General features: G+C 55.6%; 13 protein-coding genes across 13 annotated transcripts; 8 read left to right on the top strand and 5 right to left on the bottom strand.

Moving 5' to 3' along the window:
- Positions 1-103: 103 nt before the first annotated feature.
- On the top strand, positions 104-1,770 carry KRP23_10029 (Protein sel-1-like protein 1; the record flags this gene model as incomplete). Its single annotated transcript, XM_067895661.1, has 3 exons — positions 104-241; positions 316-860; positions 954-1,770. 3 exons carry the CDS (start codon positions 104-106, stop codon positions 1,768-1,770), a joined length of 1,500 nt encoding a protein of 499 aa, XP_067741858.1.
- Positions 1,771-1,917: 147 nt separating this feature from the next.
- KRP23_10028 (uncharacterized protein) lies at positions 1,918-3,347 on the top strand (the record flags this gene model as incomplete). The annotated part of the gene is made up of 5 exons (XM_067895660.1): positions 1,918-1,997; positions 2,119-2,215; positions 2,287-2,360; positions 2,434-2,551; positions 2,628-3,347. 5 exons carry the CDS (start codon positions 1,918-1,920, stop codon positions 3,345-3,347), a joined length of 1,089 nt encoding a protein of 362 aa, XP_067741857.1.
- An 86-nt stretch (positions 3,348-3,433) lies between these two features.
- KRP23_10027 (uncharacterized protein) lies at positions 3,434-4,674 on the bottom strand (the record flags this gene model as incomplete). The annotated part of the gene is made up of 2 exons (XM_067895659.1): positions 3,434-4,117; positions 4,189-4,674. The coding sequence occupies 2 exons, from the start codon at positions 4,672-4,674 to the stop codon at positions 3,434-3,436; spliced, it is 1,170 nt and encodes a 389-aa protein (XP_067741856.1).
- Positions 4,675-4,854: 180 nt separating this feature from the next.
- KRP23_10026 (Transmembrane protein 209) lies at positions 4,855-6,892 on the top strand (the record flags this gene model as incomplete). The annotated part of the gene is made up of 7 exons (XM_067895658.1): positions 4,855-5,053; positions 5,134-5,222; positions 5,295-5,355; positions 5,429-6,117; positions 6,194-6,592; positions 6,683-6,745; positions 6,830-6,892. 7 exons carry the CDS (start codon positions 4,855-4,857, stop codon positions 6,890-6,892), a joined length of 1,563 nt encoding a protein of 520 aa, XP_067741855.1.
- A 663-nt stretch (positions 6,893-7,555) lies between these two features.
- On the bottom strand, positions 7,556-8,888 carry KRP23_10025 (Zinc finger protein 350; the record flags this gene model as incomplete). The annotated part of the gene is made up of 3 exons (XM_067895656.1): positions 7,556-7,669; positions 7,722-8,647; positions 8,723-8,888. 3 exons carry the CDS (start codon positions 8,886-8,888, stop codon positions 7,556-7,558), a joined length of 1,206 nt encoding a protein of 401 aa, XP_067741854.1.
- Positions 8,889-8,996: 108 nt separating this feature from the next.
- On the bottom strand, positions 8,997-10,302 carry KRP23_10024 (DNA-directed RNA polymerase III subunit RPC6; the record flags this gene model as incomplete). The annotated part of the gene is made up of 6 exons (XM_067895655.1): positions 8,997-9,089; positions 9,174-9,257; positions 9,343-9,602; positions 9,681-9,786; positions 9,875-9,968; positions 10,046-10,302. The coding sequence occupies 6 exons, from the start codon at positions 10,300-10,302 to the stop codon at positions 8,997-8,999; spliced, it is 894 nt and encodes a 297-aa protein (XP_067741853.1).
- A 190-nt stretch (positions 10,303-10,492) lies between these two features.
- On the top strand, positions 10,493-13,358 carry KRP23_10023 (Periodic tryptophan protein 2-like protein; the record flags this gene model as incomplete). The annotated part of the gene is made up of 3 exons (XM_067895654.1): positions 10,493-10,623; positions 10,709-13,222; positions 13,292-13,358. The coding sequence occupies 3 exons, from the start codon at positions 10,493-10,495 to the stop codon at positions 13,356-13,358; spliced, it is 2,712 nt and encodes a 903-aa protein (XP_067741852.1).
- Positions 13,359-13,526: 168 nt separating this feature from the next.
- Positions 13,527-14,699, bottom strand: KRP23_10022 (WD repeat-containing protein 5; the record flags this gene model as incomplete). Its single annotated transcript, XM_067895653.1, has 2 exons — positions 13,527-14,521; positions 14,591-14,699. The coding sequence occupies 2 exons, from the start codon at positions 14,697-14,699 to the stop codon at positions 13,527-13,529; spliced, it is 1,104 nt and encodes a 367-aa protein (XP_067741851.1).
- Positions 14,700-14,798: 99 nt separating this feature from the next.
- On the top strand, positions 14,799-15,690 carry KRP23_10021 (Tetratricopeptide repeat protein 1; the record flags this gene model as incomplete). Its single annotated transcript, XM_067895652.1, has 3 exons — positions 14,799-15,040; positions 15,111-15,204; positions 15,262-15,690. The coding sequence occupies 3 exons, from the start codon at positions 14,799-14,801 to the stop codon at positions 15,688-15,690; spliced, it is 765 nt and encodes a 254-aa protein (XP_067741850.1).
- A 105-nt stretch (positions 15,691-15,795) lies between these two features.
- Positions 15,796-17,151, bottom strand: KRP23_10020 (Dynein regulatory complex protein 10; the record flags this gene model as incomplete). The annotated part of the gene is made up of 4 exons (XM_067895651.1): positions 15,796-15,933; positions 16,016-16,096; positions 16,152-16,475; positions 16,555-17,151. The coding sequence occupies 4 exons, from the start codon at positions 17,149-17,151 to the stop codon at positions 15,796-15,798; spliced, it is 1,140 nt and encodes a 379-aa protein (XP_067741849.1).
- A 412-nt stretch (positions 17,152-17,563) lies between these two features.
- On the top strand, positions 17,564-18,550 carry KRP23_10019 (Cystatin-like cysteine protease inhibitor EPIC4; the record flags this gene model as incomplete). Its single annotated transcript, XM_067895650.1, has 2 exons — positions 17,564-18,032; positions 18,153-18,550. 2 exons carry the CDS (start codon positions 17,564-17,566, stop codon positions 18,548-18,550), a joined length of 867 nt encoding a protein of 288 aa, XP_067741848.1.
- Positions 18,551-19,049: 499 nt separating this feature from the next.
- On the top strand, positions 19,050-21,158 carry KRP23_10018 (ATPase family AAA domain-containing protein 3; the record flags this gene model as incomplete). The annotated part of the gene is made up of 1 exon (XM_067895649.1): positions 19,050-21,158. The coding sequence occupies one exon, from the start codon at positions 19,050-19,052 to the stop codon at positions 21,156-21,158; it is 2,109 nt and encodes a 702-aa protein (XP_067741847.1).
- A 694-nt stretch (positions 21,159-21,852) lies between these two features.
- Positions 21,853-22,989, top strand: KRP23_10017 (uncharacterized protein; the record flags this gene model as incomplete). Its single annotated transcript, XM_067895648.1, has 1 exon — positions 21,853-22,989. One exon carries the CDS (start codon positions 21,853-21,855, stop codon positions 22,987-22,989), a length of 1,137 nt encoding a protein of 378 aa, XP_067741846.1.
- Between the last annotated feature and the right edge of the window lie 37 nt (positions 22,990-23,026).

The following is a 23,026-nucleotide window of genomic DNA, read 5'->3' as shown; positions in this document are numbered from 1 at the left end:
GCAACAACAGTTTGCGTCGCTTCAAGATCAACTCGAGTGGACCACCTAACATAGGTGTACCGTACATCGCTTGTCACGCAGCCACACACAGCTAAGCAGCATTATGCGGCGATTTGGACGACGAGTTGCAGCGGCGGCGGTGCGCAGAAGCGTCGCCAACAATGGAAGAGCTCTGCTAAAGTTGCAGAGAAGCCAGTCGCTTGCTGCGCGCGCTTTCAGCTCCGCAGTCAGTGAGAACGATGTGCGTCTGCGGATTAATCTAGCGGTTTTGAATGTTTGCTTGACGTGTTGTTGCCATTTCGCACGTAATTCCAGGCTTATGAGGCCTTCGAGAAGGCCAAAAAGCTGCTGGACGGCGACGATCTGCAGCAGGCGATGGGGTATTTAGGGGTGGCTGCTCACGCCGATATCGCGGACGCCCAGTACCTGCTGGGTTCGCTGCTGCTCAATGACGGAGACGACGACGAAGAGGACGAAGACGAAGCGCAACGCAAAAACAAGGAGCTGATACGTGATGCGGAGGCCAACCGACAGCGCTCCAGTCGCCCCGACGATGCCCAGAATATCAAGGAGATCCGGAAGAGTGCTCGAGCGGCGTACAAGCAGTATCTGATGGAGCAGAAGCGCAAGAAACAGGCGAAGGCGGCGCGGTCGGATGATGCTGCCTCGCTGGTGCAGCACGCAACGACTGGCGAGTTGGACCGTGCGTTCGGCAAAACGGTGGAGCTTCTGCTGGACCCGAAGGCGAAGCTACAGCCTCTGCTTGAGAATGCAGATGACCACTCGGATGAGGGAGCTGCGAAGATGCAGCTTGACACGACCAAAGCCGTGGAGTGGCTGCGTCGTGCTGCTGACAACCAGTACGTTGGCTGTTGTTGGCTTAACTAGTCCTGGAAGTGGGACGGTGCTTGGTGCTGAGTTGCTAACGCTGTGTTTGGCTCTTGTGCTCGCAGCAACCGTGATGCCCACGTCCAGCTCGGCAACCTTTGTCTGAGCCATGACCCGCCAATGGCGCTTGAGGCTAGCGCCTGGTACTCGAACGTGACCAAGAACGAGAACCCGCACCCGGATGCTCTGTACAACCTCGGAGTGATGCTTTTCAACGGCGTGGATCATGCGGAACCCGCCTTCACTGGCAACAAGAGCGCATCCATCCCGTTCTTCACCCGCGCAGCAGAAGTGGGCGACATCTCTGCACAATTCTTCATGGGCATGCTGCTGCACCAGGGCGACAAAGACTTAGGTATCGAGCCGAGCTTCCAGAGTGGTTTGATGCTCATTGAGATGGCAGCTAGCAAGGGTCACCCGGGTGCGCTCTTCTACCTGGCACAGCTTTATCGCTCGGGCGACGAAGCTAACAAACTCGCAGAGGACCGCGCCAAGTTCTTTGAGTACCTGGATAAGGCCATGGAGGTCGGCGATGCGGACGCGTACTTTTGTATGGCGGACATCTATTTCCATGGCAGCGATGGCTTCGAGCAGGATTACGAACAGGCACACGGGTTCTACATGGCGGCGGCTGAACAGGGACACGCCGACGCGTTCTGCTGCCTCGGCGCGCTGTACTACAACGCCATTGGTGTGGAAAAGGACTATGAGAAGGCCTTCCTGTATTACCAGGAGGCGGCTGACCGGGACTCCATGGAGGCGTGGAAGAACCTTGCTGAGATGTACACCCTCGGTCGCGGCGTGCCTCGCAACGAGGCTACTGCCAACGCGATCGTCAAGATGCTCAAGAAGGTTCAGACCGACGTGGAGAAGAACGCGTGAGATAGTAGAACGGCTGGCTAGCCGCCTTTCAATAGACAACTGCAATGCAATGCTGTTGCCTCAATTGATGTGTCACGACCGTTTGGATCGAAACGACACCAGAGCTCGTCGGTCCCAAATCTTGAAACGACGGCACAACTAAGTAGCATGAGGAGAGGGCAGCACGCGGCACGTGCACTACACGCGCTAGTGTTTCTGCTCTACGTGGTATCGGCTTATGCTTCCAGGTAACAGATTCACACCAGAGAGGTGTGGCGAGGACACCAGAGAGGCGTGGCGACGACCTCAGAGATTGATGCAGTCTCTAATGCTTTTGTATCCCTTCTTGTGTTTCCTTTATTGATACAGTCAGACCGGTGTGATTGCACGCAACTTGGTATACCACGTTGATCCTGGAGCCGAGCAAGTGCTATTTCTCAAGGGCTTCAACTACGATGGAGCGAAGGTATTGGATTGCTGCCACAAGGTTTTGAGATCGCAAGATACGCTCCTGACTTTCTGAGTATGTAAATTTAGTTGTCGTACACCATAACGTCGCTACCGCTCAACGGAGAAATCTACCAACTCTCGGAGATCTACAGTGGATACGGGTACGACGCAGTGGAATCGATCAGACAGTGAGATCGATCAGACTGATTTCATTGTCCAATGCGTTGAATTCAGCTACGATCCCAAGCGTGCGGCATCGCCGATCACCTCAGTACCGAGGACAGTCACAGGCTCGAACAACCGCATCGTGTTTCTTCGTCCGCCGTTCGGTGGGCCCCGAAGAGACAACAAGGTGACGATCGCGTGAGCTGCTGCGCTTGCACCTTTGTGAACTGACCTTGTATTCGTGCTGTGGTGGTGCTTTGCAGTTCGCAGAATTCCGCTACACTGTCACGGACGGTGTAACTACGTCGAACGAAGGTATTGTCGTGATCACCACGAACGACGCGCTGGTGTCTAGCACTTTTGACCTTGACGTAGACAACTGGGGGATCCTGTCAAATGGAGCAGGCGCTGACTCGCGGCCGCATTTCCAGCCTATTTCGCGCGGCGTACAGCTGAGCTACTACATCTACGGCCTCGATGCTGTCATCCACCGTCGAGATGACACAGGCGACGACTCCATGCTTTGGTACTTCACTGCTCCGGCAAAGTTCCTCGGTAACCACTGGTCTGCCTATGGAGGCTCATTAGACTTCGTGCTGTCATCGGCAGAAGGTAGTTTTGATGCTACGAACCTGAACCTCGCGGGCACAGGGCATCTAGTTGAGCTGGAGTGTGCAACGTGCGCACAATTCAAAGGTGTGACGCTGGCGATGCCGCTGAGCCCAGTGTTTTCGTACGACGGGACCATTACCCAGTTCAAGCTGCCGCTAAACGAGCTTGCTGGCTGGGTCAAGGACCCCAAGAACATTATTTTGTCGTGGAAAGCGCCCACTCAATGCCAGTTTGTGAGTGTCCTATCCGGGCTTTCGGCACTACGGATTCTAGGAGACTTCACGCGCGGCTACGAAAGCGTTGCGCTAGACTCCGTCACCTTACGGCACGGACCGGGGCAGCCCGTGAAATGCTACACCAACACAGAATAAAGCGCATTTGGCGTCTAACGCACCAACAACTTGCCCCCGTATCGAGTGCGGCAGTCACACAGCTCTACTCTTTTTATTTCTTTTGTCTAATAGGCCCCTGGGGGAGGCAGTTGTGCTGGGCTCGGGAAGAGCACCTCAGCTTGAATGGGGTAGTGGTCCGACGGGTAGCGACCGTTGCGATCCTCCGTAATGACCTCTGTCGTGAGCACCGTCATCTCTGGACGGTAGAAGATCCAGTCAATGTGGTTGGCAGCACGGACAGCCGTCTTCTCGCCGTCGTTCTTGACCCCAGCCCAGCCGTGGTACGTGTACGATACATCTCCGATCTGCTTCGCCGCTTCTGGCCAAGTTTCGCGGAGCTGGGGTCCACCTTCTTGGGACGTAAAGTAGCTGTACGTGCTAGTGTGACGGTACGTGTTAAAATCGCCCATGAGGAAGAATGGTGCGTCGGGTGAGCCCGTGATCTGCTGAATGCGGTCCCAGAGCAGCTTGGAGCCTTCCTCGCGTGACCTCGGGCCCACGTGGTCCAATTGCGTGTTGAAGACGAAGAGCTCCTGCTGCGTAGCACGCAGACGGAACTTGCCCCATGTCACCATTCGCACACAGGCCGCATCCCATCCCTGCGTCCCGGGCGTGTCTGGTTCCTCCGAGAGCCAAAAGTCTCCGCTGTCCAGGCGCTCGAGCACGCTCGCATCATAGAAAATCTGCTCGAACTCTCCGTTCTCCTCTCTCTCGACGCCAAAACGTTCGTACGGGTGCTTGAGCAAGCTCTGCAAACAGCAATAAGAATCATGAGCCTTTTGCTCTTCCCTCACAACCCTCTCGATCTCCTACGTCTCACCTCCAGCTCGGCCAGTTGCGTCTTGAGTCCCTCTTGTGTGCCCATGACCGCCGGATGGTACCGGTCGATGATGTCGGCCACGTGGTCCTTGCGGTACCTCCAGCTATTGAGTCCGTCTCCGGTGCCCGCAAATCTCAAGTTGAAGGTCATGATCCTAAGGCTGAGCGGCGAAGAGCTCAGCGTCGGCAGCGTCTGCTCAGTGGCTGCGTCCTGCTCCGCCGCGCGCAGTCTCGGGCGCTGTCCAGTGGCCAGCGCATTGCCTGATAGCGCAGTTGCCGCTTCCGCCTGCGCGTCGATGGACGCGGGTACTGACGCCACCTCGTTGAAGCTCTGGAAACCCAGGAAGAGCAAGAAGACCACGATGGTGCCCACCAGGACGAAGACGCGGTCGGTCGTGGACGCGCGCGGCTTGCGCTGCTGCGAGTGGCGGTAGTACGGGTTGCGTGGTGCCGCGTTGCTCGGGAAGAACGAGTCAAAGCCGTTCATGGCGGCGCGATCGGGAATGAAGCTGCTCGTAGCTCGTCGACGATACTGCGTCTGATCAGATTTGATCACATTGGTTGAAAAGAGTGTCGACTCGTGGACCAATCAGATATGCGATTGCATATTATTGGCTGAAATAGCTGGTGGCGATTAGACTTTAGGAATTACTTGTATCCATTGAGCATGGCAGACGGCGCGGAGGCGCTGCGCGCCATGGAGACGCGCGCCATCCGCGAGGCGCAGCTGGAGACGTACACGAGCAACTTGGGTTCGGTGGCGCTGGTGCTAGCGGCGCTGCTGTGGCTGACGCTGCCGTCGCTTTGGAGTGTCGTCAACGGCGAGTGGAGCGCCGCCATTTTGCCCAGTCTATTGGCTATTGCAGGTGCGGATCTACTGATATTAGTTAACTGTTGGAAGGAGTGTGCAATAAACTAATTCATTTGCTTGGTGGATTGGCTATAGGCCATGGGCTGCTGGTGCTGTCGGTGCTGCTGGTGCTTCGAGTGGCGCAAGTGCAGGGGGAGGAGCTTCTGATCCAGTTCAATGCCAAGGTGAGGGAGGCAAGCACTGGAGAGGGTAGAGTAATATTTCTGATCGATTTATTGCTCTGTTGTTGTTGGTAGTATTTGGCTAGAGTAAGCAAGGCGGAGGCTGCCCCGGCGTCTCTGGATCGTGCTGCTCGATGTACGTTATGATGAACTTTAGGCGGTCGGTTTTGGCAGAATAGTTGGTGACTTGTTGTGATTGGATACTTTAGTGGACGAGGTGATGAAGCTCAACTCGCTGCGTGGTCGACTGTCAGGCAAGAAGGATGAGTCATCAACTGGAAAGTTGACACAGGAGGAGCGCTCGTTCTTTGACCCTGCTCCGGTCAAGACCGTGGAGGACGGCAAGGCGTACCTTCGTCGCCTCCAAAAGACGCAGAAACAGAAAGAGGCCGAGGAATCCATGCAGTCCGCGTCAGCGTATGGCATGGAGAACTCTTATCAGAGCGACGCCTTTGGCATTTATGGCAACGCGTCCATGGTGCCGCGTGTGTATCAGGCCTCAGGTTTTGATCCCCGCCTTCGTGATGTCAACATCGGAAACGAGGAAGAGGATCCTCTGCGCACGTCATCGCTTCCACACATTGCGTGGCAGCAGTTGGAGGAGTGGGGGCTGGCCATGTTCATGCACCTGTACTGCCGCAACATTCGTCGTTTGCTTGCTTATCACGTGAAAGACGTCGTCGAGGCGTTCTTGGAGAATGCAAACGCGCTCAATGAGTGCGGCGTGATGGCGGACGTGCTGCTGCGTCGTGTGCCGTCGCAGGCACTGCTGTGCCCGCCAGGTCAAACGAACCAGATGACGAACGTGTCCCTGTCAGACATGCTGCACAACCTCTCGAAGAGCCCTCTGTTTTTCAGCAAGGAGCGAAATGTGTTCCTGTTCGAGGAACACCAAAGTGTAAGTGAAGCTGTTCGTATTTGTGTAGCGCGTAGGATTTTATGCTTACTGACCTTGCTTGATGTGTTTACTGTAGTTTGAAAAATACTTGAACGTCGGTGACCCTAGCAGCACCGACTACTCGTCTTTGGAACGCCAGCAGTATGTCCTGGAACGACTCATCATGTTGTCGAAGGACCGCAGTCTCGATCGGTTCCGGTGGAACAAGGGCTCGGCGTGGAAAGGAAAAGAATGGACGGAAAGCCTACCAACGGACGCCGAGATCTTGATGAACACTTTCTGCTGCATGATGGACAACATGCTTCCCGCAGACAACGAGCGTGACCGGCCATTCTGGAAGTCTTACTACTTTAGCAAGGGCCCCAACCGACCATTCACGCCGCGAGTGCGAAGCCGTCTTTTCCTCGTGCAGACAGTGGGGCGCCCACCTCATTTCAAGGCGCTTGTGAAGGGAGCGGTGCGCGAGATCGTTCCGGTACGCTACTTTTCCGTTTTTTCTACTTGGTACCGCCTTGCTGGTTTCAAGTTAATACTGATATTATGCTTTCTGCGTGCTTGCTCGCAGGGCGAGGAGAACTGTTTTCACGTAATCGTCGTGTATCTTCACGCCGTGAAAAAGATGAAGGCGGTACGTGATCACTTGTGGCCTTGCTCTCCGACTACCGCAAAGTATATCCTAATTTGCTTACTGTTGCTACGTCCCATCTCTCAGGGCTACTTGGAGAGCATCAATCTGCACCGAATCATTGATCAAGTCTTTGACGTTTCCAAGTAAAAATGCAGCTCAATATGACTTTGCCTCTGCTGCTTGTACACGCATATGTGGATATGATACAAAGTCTACCCATACGCCAGCGAACTCACCGGACAGAAACGTTCTTAGTGCAATCCTTCTCATGGGCTTTGAGGTTCTCGCGCGTCTTGAAAGTCTTTTGCCGTGTTAATGGACAAAAAGAGCACGCATACGGTCGCTCGTTTTGATGGCGCCGCTGCCAATGGCGCTTCAAAGTCTGTAGATTTCGCAAGCTTCTACCTGTCGTTTCTGCATATTCGCATTGCTCTTCGGGACAATATTTGGGCCCTACAGGGAGTGGAGCTTGTTCTCCAGTCACCTCTGCCATTGGTGTCTCTGGGTGTTGCTTGGCGTGAAAAGTGAGCTGATAGAAGTTCGCAAAGCGGTTGTGGCAGATACAGCATTCAAATGGTTTGAAACCATCCCGGAGCATTTCGACTGGCGCGGTCAGAGCAAGCACAGTATTGCCAGTTTCTTCTATCGGTGGGCGCGTTGGAGGTGGATCAATCGGGGATTGACTACGCAGACGCAGGACCTCAGCTTGCAATCGCTCGATCTGACCTTGTTGTGCCCGAATCATGTCTTGAAGATGCCTGTTTTCACCCGACATTGGAGCTTCACTGCCCCGATAGCTCTCCTCGCTATTCAATTGCTGGTAGACAGCAGTTGTATCATCTTCAGCACTTCTTCTTGGTCGATCGATACCCGTTCGAGCTGAGCCGCGAGGTGAAAGGGAGGTGAGCGCTGACACAGCTGCTGCTGTTCGATGAGCAGCGTGAACCTTTAGGTGAGCCATCAAGAGTTCACGTACTCGAAAATGCTTCCCGCATTCGTTGCACGTGTGTGCGCTTTGCACTTGTGCCGAAGACATAGCTGTAGTGTCGATCCCTGCATTCATGGTAGCTTGTCCTGCGGTGCAAGACGCCAGTGGAACGTGCGTGGAGCGATGGAAGCGCATTGCCGCACGCGACGCGTACCGTTTGGTGCAACCAGGCACGCCGCAAGCGTAAGGTTTCTCGCCAGTATGCACACGAATGTGCTCCTGTAACGTTGACCCCCTAGCGAATAATTTGTTGCAGGTCGGGCAGCTCAACTTCTTTTCTCCCGTGTGCACTACCGTGTGGTCTCTCAAGTGAGCACTGTCCGTGAAGGACTTGCCGCAGCCAGGATGCATGCAGAGAAAGTTACGCATCCGCATCGCGCCTGGGATCCTTTTGCGCTTCCTGGTCGACGGTGCTGGTGTTATCACCGATGGAGGTGGCGGTAGCGGGATCACTAGAGGACGCGTCATCGGCAACGGCAGCGCCGCCAGCGGAACACTCATGGTCATTGCAGCGCCACCGTTGGTATTTACACTCTCCGCAGCAGTACTCAGTCCTTCTAGACTGTTAGGCGTCTGTTCCATCTCCTGCTCCGCCGTCGCTCTAGCAGTAGCACTATGAGCATGACTGTAGTGGTAGTAGTGACCCCCTGCGTCATTCCCAGCACCTTCACCAGTTGCCACACTTGTACCTCCAGACGTGGCCGCTGAACTGGCCAACAAAGACCCCAAAGGCGGTGGAGGTTGATGCGTCACCGCTGCCAAGTATCGGGGCGTCAACGGAGACGCCGACCATCGCGGCAAAGGCACCGACCGGAACCCCACAGTGCCAGCGGCCGCGGAAGCTGCGGAAGGCACCCCAGCGCCTGAATTCGAGCCAGTAGACGGTGGCGGATACGACCGCATAGGCTCCACATCTTCACAAGACACAAACATATAAACATTGTATTAGAAACGTTGATTCACCATGAAAATGCGGACAATTCCGCCACCTTCGTGGGGAAAAGACGCCAGCCCCGGATTGGCTGGGAGAGCTCGCTCGCGAGCACCTGACGCTGGGAAGAGACCAACAGACCCTCGAGACGCAGAGGAGGCCGTCGGTGCAGGCGCGGAGGCTGCCTGGGTCGTGTGGAGTGCGTCGAGCAGCGGCCTCTCCATGGGAAGAACTGCTCGTGATCGATTATGGGTTGAGAAGATATAAAGCGAAAGTGATTGGTTGGAGGGAATCTATATGTAGGTTGAGGGTGTAGGTTGGTAACCTACGGACTAGAAGTCGAGCTCCTTGAGGCCGAGCCACTTGGTCATGTACAGACACGAGCGCGGCGAGATGACGTTTCCTTCCTGGCACTGGTCGAACACCTGTATTGACGGCAAGAAAGGCAAGTTTCAAGTCAGAAAAATGGCAAGATGGCTGTTCGGGTGTTCGAGAAGTTCGGGACGCACCGGACACACGCCACACGGAGTCTCCGATAGGTAGTTGAACGTCGTGATCTGCTGCGAGACTTTGTACTTGACCTCGTGAGACGCCTGTGATAGCCAGAAAATTAGCGGCGAGTCGAGGTAACAACGCAGAGGGCCACGACCGAAAGGCGAACGAGCAGTAGGAACGTACACCAGGTGTGAGACGCACGGAACGCACTTCCTCCACACGACCGTCGTACATGAGCGTCTGGATGATGGAACGGATTTCTTCCGGACCCAGCGCCACCTTGGAGATGCCCGAGGCGTGCACTTTGTCTGTGATCGCGTTCAACGTACTCATCCCTGAGGCCTTGATCACTTCGTACACGAACGTGCTGAGCGTGTCAATAAATACGTGGTCGAACTCCTGCTCATTGTACCACGGGCCACCCGTAATCTCCGTCGACGGCACTGCAGCAAACAGCAATCAATACACAAATTAGCACCAGCGCTACCTTCCAACCTCCAGATTCTGCAGCAATCCAGTACCCAGGTCGAACAGCATGTACAGCTTCTTGTTCTTGCTGCTGATAGACTTGACCGACTTGACGAGACGCCGCGTCTCCAGCATCCGCAGCGTCTTCGTCACAATTTGCTAAAAACACCACCAGAACAGCAGAACGAGCATTTCAACCTTCCGCCAGCTACCATCATCACACAAACAGCATCAGAGCTCCACCCACCTGCGGGATGTTGGTGTGGGATTTAATGTCCCTCGTCCAGATTCCTTTGTTGTCTGCGCGCTCGATCTCCTGCAGCACCAGACGCTGCTCCAACCTGCAGCGTATCAACCCGAAACTCCGTCAAATCCCCAGAGCTCCTATTCGCTTCAAAACACCTGCACCCATACGTACGTGAGCCCGCGGATGCGCTCGGCCTCCTCGGCGTCCACGATTCCGTATGAGAGCACGCTTCCTTTCTTGAAAATCTTGATCTTTCCCTCGGTCAGCAGCGCGTTGATGACGTCCGGCAGCTGCTCGTAGCCGCTGCCGCCCTCGGCCTGGAAATAGTCGCGCACCTGGGCATCCGTCACAGACTCGCGGTAGTTGCGTAGCAGCCCCAGGAACTTGTTCATGACGCTGGGCGCGCCGGCCTTGGGCGTCGCACTCATGCTCGACGATGTACTAAAGACTGGCAGTGGATGACCAGCTCCATTAATGCCAAAAGACACAGTTTGTGATTGGTCTAAAGTCTATTCTAACCGTTCTCATTGGACAAAAAGACCTCTCTCTTGCTCGCCAACCAGTCTCTATTGCATTTCCGACTGGCTGGGAAGGAACATTGACACACGGACAGCGGCCATGAAGTTCGCGTACCAGTTCCAGCACCTGTGCGGCAGCGTCTACTCGCAGGGCAACGTGGTCTTCACGCCCGACGGAAACTCGGTGCTCAGTCCCGTGGGCAACCGCATCACGCAGTTCGATCTCGTCAAGTGCGTTAGTCTATACATTAATTGACACCTTTTTCACATTGAATTGATACACTTACTAACCGTTGATTTTGTGCATTCATTGCAGTAATACGTCGCGCACCTTCGCGTTCGAAGCGCGCAAAAATGTGGAGCGCATTGCCGTCTCGCACGACTCGCGGCTGTTGCTCGCCGTGGACGAAGAAGGTCGCTGCCTGCTCGTCAACTTGAAGCGCGGCGCGGTGCTCTACCGCTTCCACTTTAAGCGGCCGGTGGGCGCGTTGAGCTTCAGTCCGGACGACCGCTTCATCTCCGTTGCTGTCGGCAACAAGGTGCAACTCTGGCGCACACCGGGACTCGTGCGCGAGTTCGCGCCGTTCGTGCTGCACCGTACGTACACGGGCCACTACGCGGACGTGGTGAGCTTGTCGTGGTCGCACGACTCCAAGTTCTTCGTGACGGGATCGGAGGATCTGTCAGCGCGTGTGTTCTCGGTGGACGGATACGAGGGCTTCAAGCCGCTGACGCTCTCGGGACACCGCGATGTGGTTGTCGGAGCGTTCTTTGCCGAGGACGACAAGTCGATTTTCACGGTTGGACGTGATGGCGGCGCGTACGAGTGGAAATACAAGCTGCCGGAGGTGGAGATGATTGACGATAGCGAAGAAGACGATAGCGAGGACGAGGAGAAACAGGAGGAGGAGAAGGACGAGGACAGTGAGAGCAGCGACGACAGTGACAGCGAGGATAACGCTGCAGACAAGAAGCGGAAGCGTAAATTGTCGGAAGAGCAGATTCCCGAGATTGCGCGTGCCATTCAATGGTACACCTGCCAGAAGCACGTGCTTAAGATGGACTTCGCCAAGGTGCTGTGCTGCACCTTCCACTCATCCACGGGCATGCTTGTGGTTGGCTTTGGCAACGGCACGTTCGGCCTGTACGAACTGCCCGCGTTTGTGAACATCCACACGCTCAGTGTCACGCAGAATGAGCTAGAAACAGTGGCCGTGAACGCTACCGGCGAGTGGCTGGCGTTTGCGTCGCGCAAGCTTGGCCAGCTGCTGGTTTGGGAGTGGCGCTCGGAGACGTATGTGCTCAAGCAACAGGGACACTATTTTGACCTGAATGCTGCCAGCTACTCGCCTGATGGTCGCCTGCTTGCCACTGGTGCTGACGATGCCAAGCTCAAACTTTGGGACACGAACAGTGGTTTCTGCTACGTGACCTTCACGGAGCACTCCGCCCCCGTGACAGCAGTGCAGTTTACCCCCTCTGGTCAAGCTGTTGTGAGTGCGTCTCTGGATGGCACTGTGCGCGCATTTGACCTGAACCGATACAAGAACTTCCGCGTTCTCACGACGCCTGAGCCCACGCAGTTCCTGTCCCTTGCGTTGGACCCGAGTGGTCAGGTTGTGTGTGCCGGATCGATGGACCCGTTTAACGTGTATGTTTGGTCCCTGCAGACTGGACGCCTCACCGATGTCCTCAGTGGTCACAGTGGACCCGTGACTTCACTGTCGTTCTCGCCTTCGTCCTCTGCTGAGCCAATTTTGGCGTCAGCTTCGTGGGACCACACCGTTCGCCTTTGGAACCTGTTTGCTAGCAAGAAGAGCTTCATCGAGCCTCTCGCGCATCCTACCGACGTGCTCGCTGTGGCTTTCCGCCCTGATGGTAAGGAGCTTGCTTCCACAACGCTCAACGGTGCCATCAACATTTGGAACGTGAAGGACGGCGAACAAGTAGGCTCAATTGACGGAAAGCGTGACATTGCTGGTGGTCGCAAGGAGGGTGACCGAATTACGGCCGCCAACAACCAGCTGTCCAAGCACTTTACGAGCGTGTGCTACTCGGCTGACGGCTCGCTTCTTCTTGCTGGTGGACGCTCCAAATTTGTATGCATCTACGCAGTGGGGCCTCAGATTTTGCTCAAGAAGTTCCAGATCTCGCACAACCTGTCGCTCGATGGCATCCTGGATAAGCTCAACAACAAGAACATTACAGAGAGCGGTCTTACCAAGGGTGAGCTGGATGCTCATTTGGATGACTCAGAGGCGTCTGGCCGCAACCCTGGCAGCAACCTGGTGGGTGCTAAGCGTGCTGTTGACCCCGGTAGCCGCCGCAAGAACATGGAGGTGCTGTCCAAGGCTGTTCTTTTCTCCCCAACTGGTCGTGCTTGGGCTGCTGCGACTACCGAAGGTCTGCTGATCTACGGCCTGGACGAGAGTCTGGCCTTTGACCCGTTTGAGCTGGACGAAGACATCACCCCCGACTCGATCACACAGACTCTGGAGCGCCGCGAGTACGCGCGCGCTTTGGTGATGGCCCTGCACTTGAACGAGGAGCCGCTTATTGCTCGATGTGTGGAAGGCGTCCCGCTTGCGAACATTCCGCTTGTAGCGCAGACCCTACGTGGCGAGATGTATTTGCAGCGGCTGCTGCAACTGCTAGCCAAGCGGTTGGAGAAGAGCCCGCACCTTGAATTCTACCTGCAGTGGAGCCTTGCTGTGCTTAACACGCACGGCCAGACCCTGCGCGACGACCCGTCCAGCAGTGCAACATGTCTGCCGACTCTGCGTTCACTACAGAAGAGCATTGCGCGCCACCTGCAGGACCTTGCCAAGATGTACGTTGCTCTCTCGTTTGGTGTAGTTGATGTTGTTCACTGACTTACATTCCTCTTTTGTGTCTGCAGCTGCGATGACAACCAGTTCACGCTCAGCTACCTCAAGAACCTCAGCAAGATGCAACAGTTGCAGTAGACCCAATAGACTCAGCAAGATGGCAGTGCGCCGGAAGGATCGCTGGTCATTCTCACATACGTGTATGGGGCTGCAGTCAACTAACTCACAAGTGGGCGTGGCACGGGATCGTAGTAATAAATAGACTCATTGTGTGCTTCTTGGTGGTGCTGTGGTTCCTCCCGAGTTTCATTTTGCTTCGTGCGACGTACCATTAGCCTTATCATCGCCTGGAATCCACATTTTGATGTCGCGGTTGGAGCCCGACACCATCAGGGCGCGCGTTGGATGTGCCGCTAGTGCGAGCACAGGGTGCTCGTGGCCGGTTATGACCGAGTTCACTTCCTGCGTCGCCACATCCCACATGAAGATGCGGTTGTCTTCAGATCCACAGGCAACGACCGGCTGCTTGCTCCCCTGCTGCTGCAAGAAGGCGCACTGCATGCTAAACTTGCGGTTCACATGCCCAGTGTACACCCGCGCACAGATATCGCGCATGTAGTCCCACAGACGCACCGAGCCATCAAGCGTCGAGCTAAGCACGTATCTCCCATTCGGCGTGAACCTCGCACTGCCCACAGGTGCTGCCGGTTCCGAGATAAACGACCGCAGACACTGACGCGAGGCCACGTCCCACACGCGCGTGAGGCCGTCGTAGCCGGCCGTGACGAGCAGCGAGCCGTCCGTCGGGTGAAACTCCACACTCACCACGGGCTCCTGATGCGCGCCGATAATGGCGACGCTCCTGCCACTGCGTACGTCCCATAGCCTCACGGTTTCGTCGTGTGAGCCTGTAGCCACCAGCGACCCCTGTGGATTGAAGGCCACGCAGCTCACGAAGCCCGTGTGCGACTCCACGGGCGGCTCCGAGGTCGCCGCTGCGGCATTGAGGCCGTCTTTGTCCAGCCCCAGGGTCGCAGAGGAGCCCTCTAGCAGCAGCAGAGGAGTGGTGAGCGCGGCGTCCAAGCTGCGATGGGTGGCGCCCAGTGTAGCGAGCGTCTTGGCTGTCTCCACGTCCCAGAGTCGCGCCGTGCGGTCATCCGCAGCCGACGCCAAGTGCCTCGAGTCCGGTGACCAGCAGGCGGCCGACACTCCCGCCTCGTGGCCATACAGCGACGTCTTGGGCGGCACTTCCAGCTGATCTGCGGCCGTTAAGCGCCAGATTTTGACCGAGGAATCGGCGGCTGTGGACGCAACAGCGCGGCGTTAGACGGGTAGGGGGCTACAGAGGAGGCAGCAGGAAGCGGACGCACAGGAGGAGGCGAGGAGACTATCATCCGGGGAGAACGAGAGGCTGGAGATGGGCTTGGTGTGCGCTGGGAGCGTCTGCTGCGCGCGCCACGCAGGAGCAGGCGTCGCCATCTTGGAGTGATGATTTGACACTTAACGGTTGTAATAACACTTGTTAAATATTGACAATCAACACGTGGTAAACGAAGAATTTACTTTTACTTTCGCGAAATGGCCGAATCCGAGTCGCGCTTCGAGGTGCTGGAAGAGGAGACGCACTTCCCCGCAACGCACCCCAAGCGCGTGGAGAAGCAGGTGGAGAACCAGAAGGAGGAGGAGTCGCTGGAGCAGCAGCTGGAGCGTCTCGTGCTTAGCGTCAAGGACCAGGAGACCGCGGAGGAAGGTGAAGAAGAGGGCAAAGACTCGAGCGACCGCGTCAAAAAGTCGTCGCAGGCCAAGGAGCTCGGCAACAAGTGGGTGGCAATGATAAATTCCCACAGAATGGGGTGGCAGAGGTTGTTATTGACAATGATTGTGCTTCAGGTTCTTCTCTCGGGGCAGCTACCTGGACGCCATTGAGTGCTACACGACGGCGCTAAAGTTTTGCCCGGCGGAGGAAGATTATGCGTACAACAGGGTGAGTTGGCAGCAACATTATGTTTGATTTCTATAACTGATAGCTGTGTCATTGCAGGCGGTGTACTTTAGCAACAGAGCGGCGTGTCTGCTGCGGCTCGGACGGACCGAGGAGTCGGTGGACGACTGCACGCAGGCGGTGACGCTATCGCCCACATACGTGAAGGCTCTACTGCGGCGAGCTGAAGCGCTCGAGAAGTTGGACAAACTGGAGGAGGCACTGGCGGACTACGACGCCGTGCTGAAGATCGACCCAACGGTGAGCACGGCGGTAAAGGGCCACGAGCGGCTGCAGAAGATCGTGCACGAACGGCAGGAAAAGATGAAGGCTGAGATGATGGACAAGCTCAAGGGATTCGGCAACACGATCCTGGGCAAGTTCGGACTCAGTACCGACAACTTCCAGATGGTGCAGGACCCCGCGACGGGATCGTACAGCATCAACTTCCAGCAGAACCAAGGCCAGCCAGGTCAGCAGCAAAAGTAGAAGAACAACGGATGATGCTCGGCAGAAAGCTATGAAGATCTACCACGTGTACAAGACTCTGCCTGTAAAAGCACATCGATTTGGAATCCGAACTCTTCTGTTCCCTTACTTCTTCTTGCCTTTCTTGCCTCCTTTTTTGCCACCTCCCCCTTTCTTGTTCTTGGCAACCATTTTGACGTATTCCCGACGACAGAGCACACCGCGGTACACCTTCTGGATGCAGGTGGCTGCATTGTAGATCATCTGTGAGCATTTTCAACAAGTTTTCCAAGCGATGAGGGCGTGGGATATCTACGATAAATTCAAAACACAGACGCCAACAAACCAGTTGCTTCTCGCGCTCTCGTGCTCGAATCTGCTCCAATACGCGCTCCTCGGCATCGATACGAGATTGCTCCTCATCGATCTGCCAGACATACCATGTCAGCATTACAATAACAGCAATACAAAACGAGACGTACCTTAAGGAAGTGCTCATTGAACTGCTCGCATTGCGCGCGATCTTCCTGGAAGGTATCCTCCAGTGTACGTAGCTCGGTCTCCATAGCTTCCATCTCGCCGTCAAATTTCTCCACTACAGCTGCGACCTCGGCTGCCATTTTGCACTTCTTCTTGCGAAGTCCATCCTCCTCTTCCTGATGTTCTTGTGCCATCTTGCCAGTGCGCAACTCTAACGCAGAAGCTTGGTCCAGCAGTAGTTTCATCTCTTCCGAGTGCTGATCGTGAGCCTTGGCCTGCGCCTCCTTAAGATCCGTCTCGATCATCATGAGCTCATGCGATGCAGTCTGCTCGAACAGCGCAAAATCATCAAAGTAAGTACTCAAGTGTGATCACTATCGCCAAACTAGGACCAATACTGCATACCTGGTTGATCGTGTGCAGTTCGGTGCGCAGCTTTTGCACTTGTGCATCCAGCAGGGCCACCTCTTCCTCCTTAGTTTTTCGCATCTCCGTGAGCTTCTCCCGAATCGCCAAGCGTTCGTCTTCTGCCTGCTTCATGCGGCTCTCCGCCACTGCCATAAGTTCCTTCTTGGACTTGGCATCTTCCAGCGTCTTGTCCAACTGAGCGTGCGTGAGATCTGTGAGCTCGGACAGCGCCTTCACGAGCATCTGCAGGTCCTCAGATCGGTCGTGCGCCGTTGTGCCCTTGTGGTAGAGCTCTTCAACCGCCACCGGGTTCTCGCGCAAGTCTCGGCACAGCGAACGTGCAGTGACGCGAACTTGGTCGGCGATATCATCTTGCCGGCTGTCCATTGCTTGCGTCGCCTGCAGGAAAAGCTGCTCCCATCGCCAATGTTCACGCAACAATTCGGCCGAGTTGAGACAGCGACTTTCTCGCAGCGCGTCCAGCAGCGAGTTCTGCGGCTCCAGCGGCACGTACGTGAGGTAGTTGAGGCGATCTAGCAGATCGCCCATGACCGCCATCATACGCTGCGACTCGACATTCGTGAGCTTCTGCATGGCGGTTCGTGGTGGAACTCCACAGCAGAATCGGGAATGGCTCCGTGAAGAGGCGCGCGCGAACGGACAATTTCGGTGAGTGCTCATAGCATTGCCATGCTTTTCGGGCTGACGCGCATATTTGAAAGAGAGGAAGAACCGACTTGCCTCTCATTTGCTCCGGAGTAGCTCTTGCGGCCATGGCTTTCGCGAATCTGCCTAGAAAGCCCAAGTTGTCCGTCTGGATCCTTCTTGGCACTTCAACATGACCCAATGTTGGTGTGCAGATACACCACTTCCTTCGCTTACAAACGCCAAGTCATTGGTCCCATCTTTTGCTGCATCCCAGCTGCGGGCTCCCAAGCTGATCTCACACTTGAAAAAGCCAGCTATCAATCAAATACCGTAGCCCAGTCATTCTCGAACAGCGAACATGATGCACGCCGCCCTGACCTTCCTCGTGGCCTTCCCTGCACTCGCGGCCGCCCGCAACGTCGTGACCATCGGTATGACCGGAGGCTGGCACGAGGCCAACGTGACGGCCGTCAACACGCAGCTGCTGGCGGACGCGCTGAGCGGCAGCAGCTTCTCCAAGGCGGTGGGCGACACGCGCGTGTGCTATTCGGAGGTGGCGTCCGTGGAGACGCAGGTTGTGGCCGGCACCAACTACCGCTTTCACATCGACGGATGCAGTGTGACGGACTCGGACGGTGAGTGTTCGGACGCGACGCTGGCGGCCTGCAAGCCGTCCGAGTTCGAGGTGAAGATCTTTGAGCAGCCGTGGACGAGCACGCTCAAGGTTACGGGCATCAAGGAGGTGGAGCAGGCAGCCAGCAGTGCGGCCAGTGAGAGTGGCAGTGGCAGTGCCGGCGAGGAGCAGAAGGCGCTGCAAACGACGCAGAGTACGTGATGTGCTCGTTGTCTCTTTAGGAAGGCAGGGTTAAGACCGCAATTCAACCTTTCATTTTGCTCTTGGTGGCTATTGTTAACCTGTTTTTGTTGGTGGTGGTGTGTTGCTGTAGCTTCTGAGGAATCGGTGGCGGAGTTGAAGGCCGCAGGCTTGTCGGAGGACGAGAAGGAGGCGGTGGACGAGTGGATCGGCACCAACGGCCTGAATCAGTACGGAGACGAAGCCACGCGGATGTACGTGGGCGGCACGCCGCTCTTTGACGAGAGCACGGGGGCTACGACTGATCGCTACGACTACATCCTCAGTCGCCACTCGGACCGCCCGTGGCAGGAGACGGCCAATTTTTTTGCGGCGGAAGTGGACGAGACGCAAGGAAGAGGGACTGTGGCCGGCGTGCTCGCTATGCTAGGTGTATTCACCGTGGTGCTGGCCGCCGTGGCAGTGCTCAAGATGCACCAAGGACGCCGCGAGCGCTTCCGCTACAACCCCATCCACAGTCGCGAGCAGTAAGTGACCAAGGAGTCGAATGAACAAGCCGGGGGGAGAAGCCACATGAGAGGAAGCAGTATGTATGTTGCGCAATGTGAACGGCCATTTTTATCGCAGTTCTAGACGTCCACAATCTATGCTCCTGGGCGTCAGGTCCTTAATGGCGTTGCCATCTCCGAGCCAGACTGAGATGCACGACACGCCTTACTAGTTGTAGTGCTACACAGAAGAAGTCGCTGCGCGCAGCCAAAAGAAAGTAGGCCATCTCGTCTTGATCTCCGTGATTATGCAGGTACCGCTCGGTTACGGAGTCCGTAAAGTTTACGGCAAACGTTCTCGTGCTTAGGATAGTGGTTGGGAACTTGTCGTTTTAGATGAACGTGTCCAGCCAGCAGGACCTATATCGAACAGAAACGTCGAACCGATTCGTCGAAAAAAGTATCTTTCGGATCTGTCGAAGGGACACTCGACGAGCAGAGATCACTTGACCACCCCTCGATTTCAGGCGCGTTTGAGCACCATGGCAAGCCGTCTGAAGCCTACATCTCAATGGCTGATCGTCATCTTCACCGCGATGCTATGGCAGATATCGATATCTTCGGCAAGTCGAAGTCCGTTCCGGAATTCCAGAAGAGGCGGCGGATTCACGGCCAACGTGACGGTGGAGCAGTACAAGGATGCACTTGTGAACGTGCAGGAAGCTAACGTGTCCGCGAGCCTGGAGCTGCTGAGCAAGCTCGCGCTGAAGCGGTACGAGTTCAAGTACGACTCGGTGGAAGGTCGGACGCACCAGTTGGGGGTTCTGGGCCCGGAGCTACGGACGGTGGCCCCCGAAGTTGTGCAGGTACTGCCGGAACGCTTCGTGTTCGACCGTGACGGCCGCGGCAAGATCGCACTGCAGGACTTCCATGTCGTGGACAAGGACGCACTCTACATGCACAACCTGGGGGCCACTCAACAGCTTCTTCTGAATGTGAGGGGTCAGGAGGAAGAACTTCTAGCGCTGCGGCAGCTTACGGTCGTTCAGCAGCAGAAAATTGACGAGCTGCAGGGATATTTGGAGCAGGAAGCAAGTGCACAACTGGTGCAGAAGCGGCTGATTGCAGAGGCGGAGTTGGCCAGTACCGAGAAACTCATTGAGGAAGCGCGCGTGCGAGGCAAGGAAGAGCGGAAGACGCTGGATTTGAAACGGGACCACGAACTCCAGGTGGAGAATGAAAAACACTCGTTGGACCACAAGCGAATGCAAGATGAGGACGTCGCTCGAAGAGACCAGAATCGAGACCTGGTACAGCTACAAGAAGAGTCGAACATCCGAATCGAGCGTGCGAGGCGTGAGACCGAAGAGGTGCTCAAGGAGAAACAGTTGGAGGCTGACCATGCTCGTGCGTTATTGGAGCGCAACACGACGCTAGAGAAGGCTGCAATTGATGTCGAAGGCCGAATTCGACAGCAACGAGCGAACCAGGATATTGAAATGGCGCAGCTGCGGCAACGACTAGAGGCCGATCGAGTCAAGTTGCTTCAGGCGTTGCAGTCGGCCTTCGACAACCTCGGTCAAGGTGTCTCCGTGCTTTTATCCGACAAGCAGAAGCTCATAAAGTTTGTTGGTGGGTTTGTGGCACTCGCAGCTGGCATTTACCTCAGCCGAGAGGCTATTCGCATCGTGGGCAAGCTTATCGAGCAGCGGCTGGGAAAACCCTCTCTCGTTCGCGAAACTTCTCGGTCAGCTGGAGCTTTTGGTTTCTTGAGCGCTCTATTTCGTCGAAAGGCACCAAAAGGGCAAAATGAATTGGCCGATGTGGTTCTACGCAGTATGTTGGAGACGCGGGTCTTCGAAATCGCCCGCTCTACTCGAAATGCGATGCTGCATGGCGCTCCGTATCGTCATTTGCTGCTCTATGGGCCTCCTGGAACGGGTAAAACGATGGTTGCCAAGCGCCTGGCCAGGGCTTCGGGCATGGACTACGCTATTCTAAGTGGTGGCGACGTGGGACCGCTAGGATCTGACGCTGTTACGGAGCTTCACGCGCTCTTCAAGTGGGCTAATTCGTCTCCGCGAGGCGTGCTGATCTTTATTGACGAAGCCGAAGCGTTTCTGGGGTGCCGTGCTACACGCAAAACCCACATGAGTGAGGCAATGCGCAACGCGTTGAATGCGTTGTTGTACCACACGGGAACGCAGTCCAAGAAATTTATGCTGGTCGTGGCAACAAACCGTCCTGAAGATCTCGACACTGCTGTGACCGATCGTATCGATGACACACTCCACTTCGACCTGCCCGAGGCAAAGGAACGTGTGCGGCTCTTGCAAATGTACTTCAACGAGTACGTGGCACACCTCTCCGCCCCGCCGGCCGCAAAAGGAGCGATCTCGACCGGCAAACCTGACAAAGCGTCTGTTAGCGCCTTGCCTCCTGTTCTCGACGCGAACGTGATGACGCCGTACGGAGAGATGACAACCGGTATGAGTGGCCGTGAAATCGCGAAAATGATGCTGTATATGCAGAGCATCGTGTATGCGCAAGATGAAGTGGTCGTCACGCCCAAGCTGGTAGACCGCGTAGTGAAAGAGAAGGTGGACGAGCACAAACGCAAGCTCGAGCTGAAGAACTACAGCGAAAAGTGAGACCTAACGTTACAATGCATCTTTCAGACAAATCAGTCTCGAAACTACAAGAGCAAACATTTTGAAGCTTCTGTATCCCGCGTAGTGCGATCGCTGAAACCATCACTGATGAGTGAGATCGTCTCACACCTAGATGAGGCTGCATGTTGCTTATCCAACAGAGTTATCATCAGCTAATACAAGTTCAGTTTGCATTTTACTTGGCAAATATAACTGTGGCTGTTGGTGCTGCTGCTGGGTTTGAGGAGTTTGTCGATGAGAAGGGTAAGAAACTGTTTGACATGCTTCGGAGCCGACTCGCGCTTCCGTCTGGATGATTCAATAACTGCTTCGATGAACGGTGATGCAAAAAATAACACCGAAGAAGAAGGGCGAACGGCGCGAGGAATGAGGATGCCGTTGCTTCTAGTGGATAGCTCACTCCCCGTCGCGCTTTGTGTGAAGTCAGCGAATGTGGTCGGTTGAAACCTGGATCAAGTCATGTTTGCTCCGTTCGTTCCCATGTCGGTGCCTGTCCGTTAGCGCACCAAGAGACGCAGTTTTTCCATCGCTCTGCCTTCCTGCAACGTCTCTGTATTACGAACGCGGCAAGCTAGAAGACAAGTGCCACAACCAGGTTTCGAGACTCCGACTCAAGCGAAGCACCTCGATAGTCGACCGTTGCTACGGTACTTCTACCTCTTACATACTCAAGATGCCGGGAGTACTGGCGGACCCAACGTTGATACTGTCCGAGGCTTCGTCCGGGCCAAATGATCACGATCGCTGCGACGGCGAGAGCTCCAGCTCTGATGATGTATTCTATGCTGACACCGTGCAGCCGAACACTGGGCAATGGCATGTTGTCGATGGTTCTACTGGGACCGAGGGCAGCGACAGTGACAGCGAGAGCGAGTCATGGATGTTCGACACGATGGCTGGGGGTTGGACATTTGTGTCGCTCACACAGGACGTCGCTCAGATCGCTCTGGACGCTGTGCGCTACCAGCGCAACTACGCTCGAGCAGTTACCTCCAGACTGTGTCTGCACTACATCAACACAATTCGCAAGCGGGTGAGCAGTGGCTTGACGAACTACCTCTTCAACGTCGACGGGTGTGCGAGCTCACTACTAGAGGCAACAGGCCGCTGCGATATCTACTACTGCAGGCCGTACACGTACGAGTTGCAGTTAACGCAGAAATTTGTTGGGGGCGACGTTTTCATCGTGCAGTCCATTTACAAGACGGTGGACCAGAAAACATTGGATGGTTTTCGGGCAGAAGAGAGCAATTTGGATTGGTCGACTGCAGGGACAGGTACTGGGAATGAATCGGTCATGAAACAGGCAGAGATTCCGCTTGAACATGATCAGTCTAGGTCTGTGCGGGGTGCTGTCACTGCATTTCTGGAAGGGTCCACTTTCTTAGACGGCGGGGAAGAGGGGCCAAGTGCTGGGACCAGTGATTTGAACAATTTCTTGAAAAATACCGCAGCGCAGCAACAAGTCACCACCCAGCCGCTGTCCCTTCGTGCCGATCCAGTGTCTTTGTCCGAATCACATCCGGAGGTAGTTGGTAGTGACTGCCCAGGAGCGACAACAGTTGCTATCATTGGAATCGCTGCAGTAGCGGTGTCAACAATCGCTTTCGTCTTGGCCCTTGTTGTGGTTCGTTGGCGCGCACAAGCGAAGAGCAAACAGCGTGCAATGATCTTGGAGTATTCGCCTTCGCGCGGCACACTCAACACAGCGGAGAATACGATCTCCATGATTAGCAGGGACAGTATTGGCACCGACACCAAGCAACCTGACTTCGAGAAGGTCGAGTTCTTCGGTGAACAAAGTTCGTAAGTTTGCGACCCCAAGACCGTTTGGCATCCAGCGAAGT

The sequence above is a fragment of the Phytophthora ramorum genome, assembly GCF_020800215.1.
Source record: "Phytophthora ramorum isolate Pr-102 chromosome Unknown Phyram_PR-102_s0009, whole genome shotgun sequence".
Lineage (NCBI taxonomy): Eukaryota > Oomycota > Peronosporomycetes > Peronosporales > Peronosporaceae > Phytophthora > Phytophthora ramorum.
This window is presented reverse-complemented; position numbering and strand designations above follow the sequence as displayed.